At 41.9% G+C, this 17763-nt stretch overlaps 1 protein-coding gene across 1 annotated transcript in view; it reads left to right on the forward strand.

Moving 5' to 3' along the window:
- The first annotated feature begins 2363 nt into the window (after positions 1-2363).
- Positions 2364-17763, forward strand: part of robo3 (roundabout, axon guidance receptor, homolog 3 (Drosophila)) — an 89020-nt gene continuing 73620 nt past the window's right edge. Inside the window, 1 exon segment of the mRNA XM_069165162.1 lies at positions 2364-2958. Coding sequence (XP_069021263.1) covers positions 2895-2958 — 64 coding nt within the window. The 5' untranslated portion in view covers positions 2364-2894.

The raw sequence follows: 17763 nt of genomic DNA on the forward strand, positions 1-17763 counted from the left end.
TTTTAATGTTGGCATTTTCCAAAAGCTGTCCCTGGAGACCTTTACAGTACATTCAAATGCATTGCAAAAAAACACCTCATAAAACCAGACCTTTGTGTGTGGAGAGGGCATAATTCTATGATCTATGGCTCAGCTGCAAGTGTGTTGCACAGCAGCGATCCACACTGATGGGCCGCCATTGTAATTCAGAACCTAATGTGGATAATTAGTCTAAATTCATGGAGTGCTTGATTCCACTGACAGCTACGCCAAATGTTTGACGAAGGCACCAAAGTAGCAGCATCAGTCACAGACGAGCGGAAATGCATTTAGTGGAGGGCCTCATCATGTTTTATTCAATCACAGAGTGATGCTCAATTAATCAGTTTCTGCAATTAAATTAAACATGTACATGCATAAAACATGAAAGAAATATCAGGGGTGTTTAAGTGCTGCTCGGTCCTCGTTCCTGCTAAAGCAAAGCAGAGAATTTATTCTCAGTCCTCCAACCGGCTCTGTGACTGTAGTGATGTGGAATTATTTCTATTTCTCCCAGAGCTGAGATCAGTGGGACAAACAATGTGTTGAGGCTCATCTTAGTATGCACTGCCTGGCGCATACCACCACCCAATGCATTTCTATAAATGTCAAGAGCTGTGTGTTTACTAGATCTGTCTGAACCCTAATATTTATTCAGCTCAACAGCACTCTACCCAATCATGCCTTATTGCTTCATTGCAGGATTGTGGCTCTTGCTATGTCAAGTCTCATTGGCTGCAGTTTGCCGTATCTCCTGACACATGTAATATTGCTTTTCGCTTTCCATCAAGTGCAGGCAGAGCCTGTGCCCAGATAAATAGTGACATTTCGCAGTGGTGTGTGAGGTTTGTTTGTGTCTCTTAGTGCCCGAGTCATTTCCATTGCCTGATTTGTATACATAGCACCACAGTCGGTACGATCAAAGGTCTTTCACATGTAAGACAAATTTGCATTAGGAATCATACCACTGCCAACATAATTTATGCCTCTATGGTGAGATTACAGCTTTGAGATAAATGTTGACATTTGCACCACATCGCATATTGTGACTTCAATAAAAAAAGGGGATGTGTGCAAAATTATTTACGTAGAATCTTTACATTAATTTGATGCAAATGATCAGACAGTATTCCATCAGCCATTGGTGATGGGAATAGTTGAATATAGTATAGCATGATATAGTACAGTATATAGTAGTTATGGTGTCTGTAATATTACCCACTAAAACTGGGGAACTTTTGCAACATTAAAGATAAGTTAACATTGAGTTAAATTAGAGTCACTGAATGTGAATTTAAGGTAAAAAACGTTTGGGTAAATTGAAACAAATAAAAACTAAAATAATAAGATAATATAAACTGTAATCTATTTGTTTAAAATTACAATTGAAAAGTATCACCGCCATTACATTTAATAGTTACAGTGTGCGGTGTGCTCTGACTTCAACATCATGATTTTATTGATTACATCTGTGCAACAACAACAACTGATTAGGAATCATCTGTAGGTTATTTTGAGTTTAGATAAAATAAGATACTATATACTTTAGCACATAAACTAAATAAGACCAATAAAGTACCAAATAGGATCATCTTTAAAAAGCCTTGGTTTCAGTGGACATGTGCGTTGATGTTGAGTGCACTGGCCCTTTAAGAGAGTGGCGCTGGGATGTGAAGTTAGATCAAATTAAAAAAAAAGAGTAAACCGGAAGTGTGGTGAGGGCGCCTTCAATATGCAGCTACAGTAGGCTGCCACAATGGAAACAAAACAAAACAAAGACAAACAAAACATAAAACGAAGATAAACAAAAAACTAAACAACAAACAAACAAATAAAACTAACCAAAACAAAAGCAAAAAAGAGCAGAACTACAGATTAACAATAACTCCAATCATTATTGGTAAAAAAATAGATATAAACAATGCGTACCTTTATCTCATCACATAGAATAATAACGCCCAATTCACTACTCAAAAAATCTTGGATTTGATCTGATGTATTAAATAATAAATCACTGTGAATGTTTAATCAACATTATTTTAAAAACGGTGGCCTTTCGGGAATCTGAACAATAACAACAAAAGGTAGGTTAACATCCTCAGAAGACAAAACCTCTCCGAGACACGTGATAGAAGTGGTAGATGAAATAAAGTTGTGTTCCTGCCCAGACAGTCACTGGTACAAATATTACCCTCTAAAATGTGTTGCTTACATTTATTCATTTATAAATCGGGCACACGTTGGTTTATCATAGTTTTATTTTGAAAACAGAACCGGAAACCATCCATGCTACTGCGGCGGCTCTGACTCTGGTGTGTTTGGTCTCCGGGTCCGCGTTGTTTTGTGATGAGGCTCATAATTCATTCCCAGTAACGGAGCGGAGCGACGGGCAGCAGCCGGACAGAATAAAACGGGGTGTTTCACAAAGTGGACTTTTCCTCCGAGCGCGATGCCCTCGTGCACTCTGGGACCGCTTCACTCTCGGAGGAAACCGGTGTGAACATTTCTCTGTGATATTCATGTGAAATCGGGAGAGAACGGGACTCGGTGACCGGGCGCTGCCTGCCAGTCACCGCCGCCTCTCCGCTCGTCACCTGCGGCTTGCTTTTTACGGACTACCGGCGGGACGAGACGCAGACTTTTGGAGCCGGTGCTGAGGGGAAAGTTGCTGTGTGGGATGTTTGAACTTCGGCTTTAAATCTACAGCGGCTGAGATGCTGCCTGTGGAGTTTGATGCTGGCTGCGGAGATTTCATCCCATAGAGTGGAGGTCATTTGCTCCGTTTGGATACATCACTGCTGCTGGACAGCTCGGCTCATAAACTGAAGACTGTGACCAACCTTATCTACCTATGAAAAGTCGGAGTGGAGCCTATAATGGAGTACCGCCCGGCTCTGGTTCCCCTCCTGATTTTGTTTGCACTCACAACTTTGACATATGGTAAGTTTGATTTGGCATGCTGCTGGATGTTTTGGGTTATGCTTGCACAGATGGAGCCTGTGTGCTTCTTAGTGGCTCCCAAACAAGGTCTCATAAAACTCCCCAGATCTCTGACCATCATGGAAACGAGAAGAAATCAATCTGATTTGTATTTAAAAAAAAAAAAGTTTCATACAGTATCCCTTCTTACATACAATATATCAATCAAAGAACCCTTCAGGAACCCCCTGCATTTGTGCATAACTGACTAATCCTCATGGATGATGTCATTTAAAAGGCCACTTAAACCAGCAGACAACAGAGTAGCCCATATGCAGCTTAACTGTGTGACTTGCCCAAGGGACGTTAGATTCACACCAGCATCTGCTCCCCACAGTAAAAAAAAAAAAAGAAAAAGAAGAGTGTGATTCAAGCCTGTTCATTTATCTCTATTATCAGGCCCATTAGGTGAAGACATGTATTCGGGACAATGCAACCGTGAAACATAAACATTCAGTTTCTATTCACTGATAGGGTGTACTGTAAGTGAGCATGGCAGGGTTGAGAGTTCAATTCCCACTGTTGGCAGCAGTGCTAAAATATGCATGATATGTTTTGACTGAAAGGAGTTTTAGATAAAAGCTTTCAGCAGCTGCTGCATGTTAAATGTAAAACTGCTTCTATGTGTTTGCATTCTTGTGTAGATTTGTGGCAGTGAGCAGAGACAAAACAAGAGATGCTTGATGAGGCCCAGTTTCCTTGAGTTTAGCCTTCACTGAATCCCTTGAAACACACGTCCAACTCACAATATTGGCTTTTGTTGTTTAATTGTTTTTACATTCAAAGACATGCATGAGCCGCTTTTAATTTCAGCTGCTACTTTGTGCACATCATCAGCTAGAGTGAGACTCTTTCTTGTTGACAGAAACACCTCTGAGATGATGACAACCTGCCTAAATGGTCTGGAAGCTGGATCCTCAGATCCACCATCAATCACACATGTAGAACTGGTAAATCGCAGCCATTTGGCTACGGGCTCGTACCTACGTCTTTGTGTTCAGCACAGACAAAACCCCCGACTGTGATGTACAAAAGCAATCTTTTTGATGCAAGTGGGATGATATAGTTTGTGACAGTATGGTGTCTTTGGGCTCGGCCCCAGTGCTGAGGCTCCTTTTTACAAGGCTGTAAACATTGGCTGTGAACCCAGAGCATATGAACTCAGCATCTGTGAAAGTGCTCCTTCAGTGACTCCAGATGCTCCTCTGGGACTACAAAGGCTGGATTAAAGCTACTTATTTTCACTTTAGCAAAAGACAGTGACTTATAAAAAACTTTCTGCTTTTAGACACGATACTTTTTTATTTGTTGAAATTTATATTTAAATGTGTCTATGTGTCACTTTCTGACAGTTATCTAGTTACGCGGATTAAAGGCAGAAGAAGCCTCAGATCAGGATAAGCACGGATATGTTGGCAAAATAAATGGGATGAAATGAGCCTTACACAATGTGATGAGAAGAAATCAAGCCTCATGCTTCATCCCTTTCCTCTTCACATCTGAAGGGCCCATTCATGAGGAGCCAGAGTCACGTTTCAGGATTCTGGTCTTCAGACTGTTTGTCCAGTAAGGTGACACGGGAGTGTGCCACTCATGTCCATCACTATCCGTCAACACGGCGCTCTCCCCAACGGCTGTCAACGGGCCTCGTGTTTGCCATGCGCTTTACTGAAGTGACTTCAAGGCAGTGGTTGCAAACAGCTGCCTTGTTGTCTCCTGTTTGTCCCCAAACAGACCAGTAACCAGATCAAATGGCCCCGGACCAAACCGTGATACCCACACTGTAATTGCAGTGTGAGCATACAGCTCCATATCCGTCAGGGAGGGAAGTGCTGCGAGGTGTAATGTGGCTCAAATAGCACAATTACCAAGACGTCTCATTGTTTAAAGGCCTTTCTTCTGGTGCAGGCAGTCGTGCGTTTGCACGAGGCATTTCAGACACGCTGTCATCCACGGTGACTTAAGGTGGAGGAGGCTGGACGGGCTTTAATGGATTGGTCAGGGACAGCTTGACAGTTATATTTCAGAGTTATTGCTGCTGCTGGGATTGCACTGAGACTTTCCAGTAACTGTTTGGTCTTTTTTTTTTTTTTTTTTTTAACTTGGGGTACAAATATGCCAATGGGGAGTTTTATTTAAAATTAACAAACTATAACCATAAAAGAAACATGAGGTGTGAAGATGAGTAGCATCAGTGTTGAATGTAACGCACGGATGGATGAGAAATGTGTGTGCAAGTGATGGAGGTGAAAGGTAAAGTCAACCCAACCAAAGCAGGAGATGTGGAGCCTCGGAGAGAAAAACACAATGAAACCAGGCTGGTGTTTGTAGCTCAGGTGGAGGCCTACACAGGTGCTGCCACTTGACCTTACCGACCCTCCATGACTGCAAACTCAAGCAGGAAGAGGCCACTGCAGCCACAGCAGGTAGAAAGGAAGGGGTCCTAACAATCGTGAATTCCATTTAAAAAAATGTCTTTCTGGGAACAATGTCACAGATAATCCATGGACCTGTTTAAAGGAGGCTCTCTGGTAGAAAGTAGTTTCTATTAAACATGATTAAATAAGACAACAGTGTTTCTAGAAAGAAATATCTGCATTTATTTTGGTGGTGGCAGTAATGAAGGCTCATCATCAACACAATTAACCACAATGGAAAAGGTTAATGCACATTTGTTACTTATTTCACTGTTATAGTCGTCTCCATGAAGCTCCACGTGCAGATGGCTCATCACAGCACAGCAACGTACTGTCGTTCAGGTTTTAGCTGTCGACATATTGACATGTCCATTTTCTTTTCCTGCCGAGGGACAGAAAACACACAGAAACCTTTGTAGTCCTTTTTGAGAAGAAACACGCACTCACACACCGAGCGTACCTTCCTCCTCCCCCACCTGCCTGCCCATCTGTTCTTTACTGATCAATTAGGCTGTCAATAGCTTTGGTATGATACATTGAAATGAGCGATGGTATACGTCCTGGAAAGCATTCACGGTACAAGAGCGTCCTAATTTACTCTGACTGAAAAATAAGGCTCAGACGTCAGGGCGAGGAGCTAAACATCCTCTTCCTCTCATCTCAGAATCATCATCTCAGCAGCGTTAGTCACGCGTGCAAATTTCCTTTTGAAGCTTAGTTGCCTATTTCTGCCTTTAAAAAATAAAACCATTGTCTCTGGACTGCTAAATTTAGAAAAAAGATGGTAGTTGAGCAATATTTCTGCACGCTTGTCACTGAACAAAAATGATAATACAGTTTCACCGTCCCATATATTCATTACACAAGATCTGATGACGACCCATAATGCATTATTAACAACGTATTTGTGCATTCAGCTGTTGTAAATGAAGAAAAAACATGCACCGCCTTTTCCTCTGTCTAAAAGAAACCTCGTCTTTTCACTGCATCTGCAAACCGAGGCTTGCAATTCATCTCTTCTAGGTTATACCTCATATCTGCACATTCCTACCACAGAGGGCCAATAACACAGGATGGGGCACCAGACACTTCTCCACTGGGCATCAAGGAAAAGGGACCAAATGGGCAGGAACTCTATTTAGCAGCGGGTGCTGACAGAACAAGTCAGCTCACCCCTCGTCGGAAAGGTCTCAAGTGTGAGTGCCTGAGGGGCCCGATACAATCCGGCCTGAGCCTCCCACCTCGGGCTGCAGACAGATGGATGGCCCCGACATTAGTTCCAGTGATTTTAGGAGTGCTGACCTCTCCATTGCTGGTCATAATACTGAAATAGACTTGGAAAGAGGCGAACCGGGGGCCGCTGCCGTCTCACTTTAATGAAGTCTCAATCACAGAGCACGAGGTTTTTGTGCTGCATAAGAGTGTGGGATAATCCAGCCGGTAATTGGACAGTCTGCTGGCAAAGGTGTTGTTTTGTGAAGCATGAACAGAATCAATATTAGAATCGTTTTGGTCTCCCAGTGGAAGAATTTTCTTTGCTGTCATTGGCGGAGGATTAAAGTGATTGGAAAAAAAAGTGACATGCAAAAATTCCCATGCTGTGTCAAAATGTCGCTGTCAAACGTTGACCGCATCACTCTGACAACTTCATCCCCGGAGAGGCCTCTCGCTGCTGTGCATCCTCTCTGCCCACAGAAATGGGACACATCCGTGAAGTCTACAACGCCTTCAAAGAAGCTTTTGTGTGGGAGAGAGATGTGGTATAAAAGGGAAAATGTGTATGTCATGATATACAGTAGATAATATCACATGGGGATGAGTTTGTGACTGTGCACAAAATCTTAAGCGTTACGAGGCACAATGGATGATAATTTCCCCTCAACTGGACTAAAATACATGAAACGAGGTTTACAAAAGTCTGTAATCCATCACAGTTGTTAAATAATATATCTGTGGTACATCCCAGATGTTTAAACACATGGGTTTGTGCGCAGGTTTTGCAGTATAAACACAATGTTTGAGCCTCACTAAACATTATAAATGGACTGCAGAGCTACTGCAGGTACGGGGGAAGAGTTGTCTGCTGTGTTATGTGTTTCTGTGTTGTTTCATTTTGAATTAGTCACCTCTGGTAAGAATTGAACTCAGAAGGTGAATGGAATCAGCATGAACAGGTTAAACATTTCATATCATCCTAATTATATCTGGAGAAACACTTGTTCACAAATGGAGAATACTTATGATTTACCAGCATTTGTTTGCTTTGTTATTAACTGAACTTCAACAACCTGTCCTGGTTTCCTCAGTGTTTGACCACCATCAAACACAAGCATGTGGTTTTCATCAGGTGGACTTTTGAGACTGAGATCATGTTGTTTACCTTGAATTGATTGTTCACCAACTTTTCTTCAATGCAGTTTGAAGCAGCAACAACACTCTGCGGCAGAATCAAAAGAAGAAATGCTTCAGCTCCAGCTGTCACTGCTGTGACTTTGTCGGCGGGTTGGATATATTTGTGAGAGTCTGGCACTTGAAAGCGCAGCATGGGAAAGAGCCAAATGATAATGGATCGTTTTCGGGACCGGCGTATCAAGGTGATGCAGTTCGGAGGGATTTTGACAGTCTAGTCGGTGATTTAATGGCTGGCTTCCGAGCGGACGGGGACAGCTCTTTTTTTGGGGAAAGTGACAGTCACTGAGTACCTGTTATTGTGTGATGGGAGTGTTGATGCACAAGAGTGACGTGTGGATAAGAGGCGGTTAGTGCGTCTCTTCGGCTGTTTGTTCTCTGTTGTAGCGTCTCAGTTTGATGATTGACAGGTCTGCCCGATGGTATTAAAGAAACAAGACTTACTTGACGAGTCAATCGGAGCGCCTTCTCTTCTTGTTATCTTATGACGAGCAACTCACCTCAAAAAACTCCAAAGCATTAATTTGGAGAAGTGACAGCAGCTGGATTAGAATCCATCTCCTAAACTTCCCCTTTTCATCAGTCTCTCTTCTTTGTGACTTAATTAGACGTCAGAACCATTGTTTCCTGAAATATCTGCAACAATATGTGAAGGGCGGATTTATCTACTTTTCTCTTTCATGGTAATATTATCACACTCATAAATAAGAAGTCTTTCACTACTGCAGTTAGACATTCTCAGTGTTTCACATATAATTGGAGAACATTCCCATTTCTGTATCATTATCTAGTCTCGTTAGAATGCCAGCAGTGTGTCATGATGAAACATGATCAATGAAACATTATATTTAGTACAGGCACGCTGTACTGGATCATTCAGCTGGAAGAAAAGGACCGAGCAGCCCGTCAGTGAGCTGAATTTCTCAGAGCTCTCTTGTCACTGTTCATTGTTGAACCCTCAAACCCAAATTATAGGTCTCCCCATCGACATTATTTCAAGTTTAAGTTATGAATGGAAAATGAGCTTAATTTTCAACTCCAACAAGCAATAGAAGACATACAAATACCCCATAGTTTAAATTTTTTTTTTTTTTTATGGTATCTCCAGTTTCTTTCGAGTTATGGACTCTGTTCAGGAAGTCCCCGTCTCGACCCCTTCCTCCCTTGGAGGGCCGTGTATGATGTATGTGGTCAGACGGATAGGAGCAGATAGCAGCCGGCACAACTAATAGGAGCTAATCTTGAAATATGCAGCTGTGGGACAGGAAACCGATGGCATTTCCCCACCGCTGTGTTCGGCCACCCGCAACCAGCGTTGTACCAGTCCTGGCGCCCCTCGAGGATTCTCCCCCTGACATGAGTGAGAGAGCAAATATACTGCGCCTTCACTGGTGAACGCTAATAGACTGATAATTAGTGATGATAAATAATCCACATACATCATCACCATACAGCCTTAATAGAGATAATTTTTCCATCTTTAACTTCTCTCTTGAAAGAAGAATCACTACAGCCAGTATCTCCTCTTCATCCCTGCGGTATTTTCCCCTCTAGTTCTTGTCTCTTCTCACTCTCATCACACTGGGCACTTTCAGCAAAATTGAATGAAGAGTGAGAGTCCAGTCGCCAAATACAGTTGCTGTTCTCTCGTTTTTTTTTACAGCCTCTCCGAAACACCCCTCGGTGGAGTCAGTGGAGAAAATCAATGCTTGTTACTGGCGGGTTACTGGAACTCACACTGACAACTCTTGGCAGCATCTGTGATAACTTGAGGGATGTTGGACTGCTTGAATTTAAGTCCTCAGGATTGCTGTTGCATTCAAAGTTCTCTTAAATGTTCAAACATAAGAATCGTTAAGCTGAACCATCCTCCGCATTATCAATGTTGATATTTGATGTTTTACAGAAACCAATACTTGATTATTCAAACCAGAATGTGGTGCAGAATCTTGAGGAAAGTGCATTTCAAAGTCAAAGGAAACTGTTGAAATCTCCACGTCAAAGGGACACATTGCTGCCCCCTCTGACTTGTTTCTGGAATTGGAATTAAATCAAAGCTTAATCAACTCCCAAGCCTCTCGGCCATGTTTTACCATTAGGGACTGTTTTGTCTAAAAGTGGCCTTGAAGACTCAACTGTCTGTTCCTGTTGGACCAGAAAAGGCGCCACTGTTTGCTCTCTATCAACAGCAAGCTGCTTCTGCATTGTCAATGTGCCCAAACATTTAGCCAAACCTCATTTCAGCAAGAGGCCCGACTCAGAGGGAGCGTGAAACACAGTTGTTAGTGGAAAGGGCATTTTTTTTGGAGCTGCCGTGGGAGTTTGGATCTTTGTGCTCACAGTTTCCATGATCCCTGCTTCTCAACGAAAAGAGCAGACAGAAGCAGCTTCGAGCTGTTCACGGCCCCAAGAGAGACAAGATAAAAACACCCCATTTCCTTTTCCAAAGTTGACCCTACCCATTTAAATGCTTAGCGTCAACACAAGCTCAATTAAGGAGGTTGTCTCTTTATGGCCGGTACTTTGTATTCACATGCAAGTGTCTCATTTTGTTTCCCCCACAGGGTCAAAGAGTAGGAGGCTGCAGAGAAAACACTCCAGTCTGCCTCCCTCACCGCTGCCAATTTAACTTTGAATGCACATTTGCAAATCAATTCCTGTGGCTTTGCTGAAAATGGAGAGAGAAGGAGGAGGAGGCAACAAAGCTGTAAAACAACAAATTCTGCAAGAGGGAAGCCAACCCGCTAAAAAGAATTGCAGATGAAGGAGGAATAGGAAGAGCAAATTTGTGTGATTTTCTTTGATCGCCATTATCTGCCCTTCTCTTCTCTCCTCTGTTCCTTCTTTAAAAGATTATAACGCTCCCTCCTCTGTTCACCAGCTGCAGGTACTTTATTTCTGTTGTACTGGAATTTCAGCTTAAAGAGACTTTTTTTCACCATTAACAGCTGTCCTTTAAAATAAGGATGTGTGTGTGTGTGTGTGTGTGTGTGTGTGTGTGTGTGTGTGTGTGTGTGTGTGTGTGTGTGTGTGTGTGTGTGTGTGTCGGGGAGAGGGGGGGGGGGGTTATCTTGAGTGGTCTGTGAGGGTTAGCTCAGCTTAGCCTTAATTTTTTTGTTGCTAAGCCAGAGCATGGCTTAATCTTTCTACTTCACCACAACTCACCACAGATTGATAAGAAGTAGAGCTTTTGATGTATTGCAGTACTTTGATTTATTTTTAAGTCCTTCACATGGAAATGAAAGACATTTCTCACCCTGTCTGGGTTGGAAGACTTGATAGGGCTGAAGTGCCATCCATGTTTTATGTCCTTCTCCCTGTGGGCTGTGGTGAACCAGATATTTTGATCCTACGTGTGATGACACAGTGGTGGAATGAAGCTAAGTACGATCACTCGTGTCCTGTACTAGCAAATACAGGTCCGAGGTATTTCCCTACCTACGTGAATTTTCAGCCTTTTTTAAATTTTTTGTTATTCTTTAATAGGTTTGATTTATTGATAGTAACTTGGATCATTGTGATGGTAACTTTGTGTTGTAGAGAACTGTGATAACATCGTCTCGCCATTTTATATTTTTTGGTGACCCAAACAGTTAATCAATTAATTAAGAAAATAATCAGCCGATTGATCGTGATGGAAATAATCATTAGTTGCAGCCACCAACAAAATAATTGAAAACTAGGCGCGCCTTCTTATATAATAGTATGTCGACATGCAACCCAGGATCACGTCACAGTAAACCAGTCAGTCCACTACAGGACAGACAGGTATCCTCTACAGGACACTGTATCCTCTACAGGACAGACAGGTATCCTCTACAGGACAGACAGGTATCCTCTACAGGACACTGTATCCTCTACAGGACAGACAGGTGTCCTCTACAGGACACTGTATCCTCTAATGGACAGACAGGTGTCCTCTATAGGACACTATCCTCTAATGGACTGATGAGTGTATTTCACGATTTCATGGGATACCACTGTGGCACAAAGGCCATTCTCTGCACATCTCCTTATCGTAGTTAAACACTTTTAAATGATGATTTTCAGTGGGCTTTTAGGACTTTTAACGGAGTATTTGTACAGTCTAGAAGAAGTAAAGGGTCTGAATTCTTCCTCCACTTCTGCATGTATGGCTTGTGTGAGCCGGTTGGGTTGTCTCGGGGTTGAGCTGCATGTTGGACTTCCTGCAGTGAGACAGTTGGTGAGCAGGTGTGAGGATCTGTGTTGACCTGAGGATTCAGCCTTGTACAAATGTCAGATAAAATGAGCAACCTTTCTCTCCTCTGAGGTTTAATGGCAGTAGGACAACCAGCTTCCAGGTGCGTTACTTCCACCCACTTCACTGGAGAGTGGAACTGTAGATTGGCAGGGAAAATAAAAAGACTTTCCGTGATGTCTTTCTACCACATCCCCTGATGTTATATTGTGTTTTCCATCATTTTAATACTGATGGTAATTCTCAAATGTATTCATCATACATGTTGCAATCTATCGGTACGTGTTTGACATTTTCCACTTCAGTAGTGTGTTTTCTACGAGAGTGCTTGGCTGTTGTGTTGGATGTTGACTTGTATTTCTCGTTGGGATGAGTAATGACCACCTTCTGCCCTGTATTCTACCAACGCCTCCATCTTTTTGAACACTGTAAATACTTCAGTTAAGTCCCCGCATTCCTCAGAGGTTTTGTATGTTGTTTAACGATAGTTTAAACCTCTGCTTTACTTAATAGAACTTGTGTCAGTGAACTGTAGCTTCAGTGATTGTTTAGCTGATATGTCTTCCTTCTCATTTCCACTCCTTTATAATGCACCCTGAAAAACTATTTTTATGAAAAACTCTTGAAATATTTAATACACAGTATCCTGCCTGCATGACAACTTTCTAGATTTAATGCTTGAAAGCACCAACGAGCTATCAGAAGCCATGACGACACGTTGGTTTTAGATATTCTTTTCCACCCATTATTCCGAGTAACTCGGCTGTGTGCACCGCTAGATGGTCTGATATTCTCCACAAATAAGTACCCTTCCTGGATTTATTGCATGAGTCAAACCATGATCTGATCATTACACCATCTGTGTTTGGAAAATACTGTCAGAGCCTGAAATGCAGTCTGGGAAAGATGCAGAGGTGAATGCATATTTACATTCAGAGCTGATAGGTGCAGAAAAAGGGTCTAACAGCCTGTCACCTAAAGCAAACAGCTTGTCAAGTGAAATTATGTTGGAATGAACTTTTCTCAGCTCTCTGTATATCAAATCAAAAGATCTACATGATAACATCTCTTGTACCTCATGACTTTTTTCTTAAAGTGCTCTGTTTTTGTTTCAACTTTCGTTTCTTCTGATTACCTGTCAAGGCATTTTGTCTCAGACAGCAGCATCATGAGCACATCTGAAATCACATACTCCACACGAGTTGACAGTCACTCAGTTGACCTGTGACTTCTTGGCAGGGGAGTATTTCTGGATAATTGGAGTGGAACTATTTTAGCGTCAGAAGATGCTGCAATTTCAACCCTTCTCAGCGGGAGTAACTTTAAATGCAGGTCTAATTTAGTATCAGAACAAAAAAACGTTGAAAATTTCTCTATTTTAGGACTTTTTTTTAAAGATGATCTTCACAATCACAAGAATTGATATCCCTCTGCTTCATGTCTTGAAAGATGTCAACAGTCTGAAACCTCCTTTCAAATCAATCTACAGCCTCTTTCTTGTACCATTTCAATGCAAGCCAAGAGTACTGGATAGATATGTTTCAGCTACTCGATGCCTTTTCATTGGGAGTAAAGCTGCTTACGACCGAGAACCCACATGTGTGTTTGTGTTGGAGGAAGGCTGCGGCCCGACAGGATTGAGGCTGGGAATCAACCGCAGATATCTGGCAGTGGTCCTCTGGACTTGGTTTATTAGCAGGACACACCAAGTCACTTGTTCTTGTACTAAATGAGAAAAGGTTCCGCCTCAGCACTTTGCCATTTTCCATTATAGAGAGGACATTGCAGCAGGACTACTGGCTCCCTGTGGCTGTTTCGTTCCAATATTTCTTATTCAGATTTTGTGCCATACACACTATTTCTCTGTCACCCTCTCAGGGTCTATTCTCTCCTCCTCCCCTTTTCTCCTGGTGAAACCACTTTGAAGTTGTTTGACAGTAATGTGTTCTGTGTTTGCATTTGTCCTGAAGTTTACATACATTCTAAATACAGTGCACCCCACATGAGTCTTTTTGATTTGGAGTCCTGAGTTTAAACTCATCATACACTGAACTCCGCTTTACTTTCCTGGAAGAACCAGCCTCATAATTACTACAGGAGGAAATCAAGTGTGTATTGTTTTGAGAGATGTAACATCATTGGTGTTAATGTCTGCTAATGTTGACATGAAAGGCTGCTTCTATATGGACATATTAGTACAGAGCTACTTTGAGATCAGTAAATGTAACATGGCAGATATTTGCATCAGCTTGCAGTCTTTCAACCATCAGTTACAAAGAAAATGAAATGATAAATGGTTTGCACTTATAGCGCTTTATCACCTCAGTGCTCTCAAAGCGCCTTACAGTTTGCCTCCCATTCACCCACTCACACACATTCACACACCACTGGCGGCTGACCTGCCATGCAAGGTGCTCGCCTACCATTGGGAGGCTTCAATGCCTGGCCCAAGGACACTTAGCATTGTTTGCAGGAAGAAACAGGCATCAAACCATCGACATTTTGATTGAGTGAGTTTTGAAAAGTGCAATGCAGGAAAAGGAACCTTTTCAAGAACTTATTTCCCAAACCTGCATCTCCATCAGATGAACCAAGATCTTAATGAAGCTGGGGAGGGAGAGTTTCACCCCCCACAGAATTCCTCAGTCAGGTTCCCTTGAAGGTTCAAGGATTTTGAGGGCGGAGTTCGCAGTGCTGAATGCGGCTGATGGGTCGAACATGCTCGAGTTTTTTTACAACATTCATTTACATTCAGTATTTTGTTGACATGTTGCTCTGTTTTAGTTTGTGGCTGATATTTATCAGGGTAGAGCAGCCCAAGAGATTTTACTGCTGATGCACCGATGCCAAAGTCCAGACTTTGTTGTTTGTTTGCAGAATATGAAATTCAGAGGGAACTTGAGAAAGCTGCACTTATAATGGAACATTTTATATCATCATCTTCTAAATAAGCACCCGGGAAATCAAAATTCCTGGAATATAAAGGGACTATTTGAAGAAGACAATTTTCCTGCCATTAGTGTAGCAGAACAACACTGCAGAAAGTTCAGCCCATGATAACCCCTGCTATTAATAATTCTGTGCTTTACCAGTGAGTCATATAAACATTGTACAGTTTCACATCTATTTTCTGCATCAGTGGAATATAGATTGAACATGTTTCATCTCCCACATTGACTTGGAGTTTCTCCCGTAGGTGTTCATTTGGGCTGCTGGGATCTGGTGACTGTAAAGCTTCAAGTAGTCTGATATTCTTTTTTTAGAAGACGTGACACTCCTTATGTTTTCACTTTAATTGGTCACAAATCTGTAAGTTCGTACTGTGAAAAATTACACACTGGTCCTTTAAACATAAAAACATTTTCAGCAATTGGATCTGCCAGGGAAATCTCACACAAATCACACAGGTGCTGTCTTTTGGCTCGGTGACGTATGCAGTAACTCACCATTCCTTGTCAAACAGAATCTGTGTCTCTCCTCCAGCATCCCGGTGGCTTCATTAACTCGCATGCATCCATCCGGCTGTAGTGCACCATGGGCAGGAGCTAATAGGTCCTTAGAGGGTCCAGACATTCCTATTAGAAACCCTTCTGAAGACAACCAGTCAGACTCTCCAGACTCCAGCTGTCCATTTAACCTGACTGAGTTCATCTTTTCCAGCCTCGCCCTTATCTGTTACACACATCTACTTTCACTTTGAGCTCAGTATCTTGGGATTACTGTCCATTTTAGAAATTTAAATATGGTTGAGCTGCACCAGCGTAGTCAGTTTCTATCATCATACAGACCTGTACCTTTGCAGTAGTACAGCCTGCTGCAAAGATCAGTATCATCACAGTATAGATCCCTACATTCACACATTGATCATAATTCTTACATTTTCGTATCACACGTCATACTCTTGCATCATTTTGGATGTAGCTTTTTTTCCCTTCCCCTCAACCGAACTGTACATCTGTGACATCCCAGATTAAGATAGCAGAGCATTTCTACCTGTAGAAAACTGTAGCTGCAAGAGCGTTTCATCAGGTCTACATTTCCGTGGATGCAGAGGATGCATATCATGTTTAAGAGCCGGTGTTCAGCGGTTGCCACCCGGGTGTTCTTGTGATATTTAGCTCAGTCCCACTCGGTGGTCTCGTCCTCTTTAAAAGCCTTTACTTTACATTTCCACATGGCTTGTTCCAACCAGCTTGTACTGTAAAATTTATGAGTCAGCTCTTAAAGGCTCTGTCCTGCTGAGCTCTCACTACAGACCCCCCCCATCTCCCCTCCAAATACCTCCAGCCAGACAGGCTCAGTTCAGCCATGATACATATGCTACGTTAAAGCTATTAGATGGGCTGTCTGTAGCTGTAGCTCCGAGACCTTGAGGGTGGAGAGGCACTTAACAAAATGACAACTGTTTTCACTTTTTATTCCTCATGAGAGCAGCCTTGTCAAAATATTGCTCTTATTTTATTTATTTTTAGAAATAAATCAAATAAAATGTTTTTTTCTGGTAGTGCTGTGCTGTACATTTTCATAGATAATTGTAGAGATTAGGGTTCGAGGTCCAAGGACCAAAGATGGCACCTAATGTATATTGTCTTTTATTTATGTGGCACCGTGCTTGGAATGGCCTCCATGAATGTTGACAGTACAGCTAATATACAGACACGTAAAATGTTTAGATTATTATCCATCATGGGGCACCAGCAGGAAAGTCTCTGATTGGTCCAAAATAAAAATATCTTTAGCTGCGAGAAAAACAGTGCATTATGACCCTGAGTTCAACATCATGGAGTCAGTCCGGGGTTACATGAAGAGACACACGACACTGAGACAGACTCAGAAGAACCAAGTGTTCTGGAGATCAGGTTCTGTTAAGTACCTTAAAAACTGTAAGCAAGTGTAAGAAAACTGGTTATAATGCAGCCTCTCGAATAAGGGAATGATTTGGATATTTGTGATGCATCTACTTCCTTTTTTAACATCTCAGAGACTAATTATGAGTGATTAATAAAAAAAACAACTTAAATGAATCAGTAATGAAAATAATTACGTCAAAAGGAGCACACAAAGTATTATTTTTTTAATTTGAATCTGGCTCAAACTTTGTATACACAAAAACTGATTTGTATGTAAAGCCCCAACACATCATTGATGACAGTATTCTGACTCTACAACTGTGATAGTCAGCCGCTGGTGGTATTTGGTACTCGGAAACTTTACATCTGACACCTTAATCTGGACCTGCTTCGTGATCAGATCCATTTCAGTTTTGATGGTAAATGTATATTATTATTATTATCTACTCTTAAAGACTCAACACATGCTGCTGTAGATTTTTACTTTTTTTTGTTTTGTTTGACACAAAAATGAGAGGGAATTGCAGTGATGGGTTTGTGGTGTTGATAGCTGTGAAATATAACTGTAGGCATTTTTGTATCTTGTGATGTGCTTCCAGTACTTGAAAGTAGGAGTTGTAGTCAGGCAGAAGCCCAGCTGATATTTGATTCCAACTTCAAAGTCTCTGTACCATTTCCTCCTATTCAGAGCTTCCTACTTCTCCATCTTTGTGAATCTAATTGCATTAAGAGCAGGGCCATCAGACGGTACTCTATATCCTCATCAGAGGAAAGCACTTCAGTGGAGTTCTTAAACCCCCAAAACTTTATAGCGGATTTGTTACTTTGAGGGCAGGAATTTTGGCGGCTTTTCTTATCAGGAAAGTCTGAA

Source organism: Embiotoca jacksoni, unplaced genomic scaffold (genome assembly GCF_022577435.1).
Source record: "Embiotoca jacksoni isolate LCO1_2020_lvr unplaced genomic scaffold, fEmbJac1.0.p SCAF_33, whole genome shotgun sequence".
Lineage (NCBI taxonomy): Eukaryota > Metazoa > Chordata > Actinopteri > Embiotocidae > Embiotoca > Embiotoca jacksoni.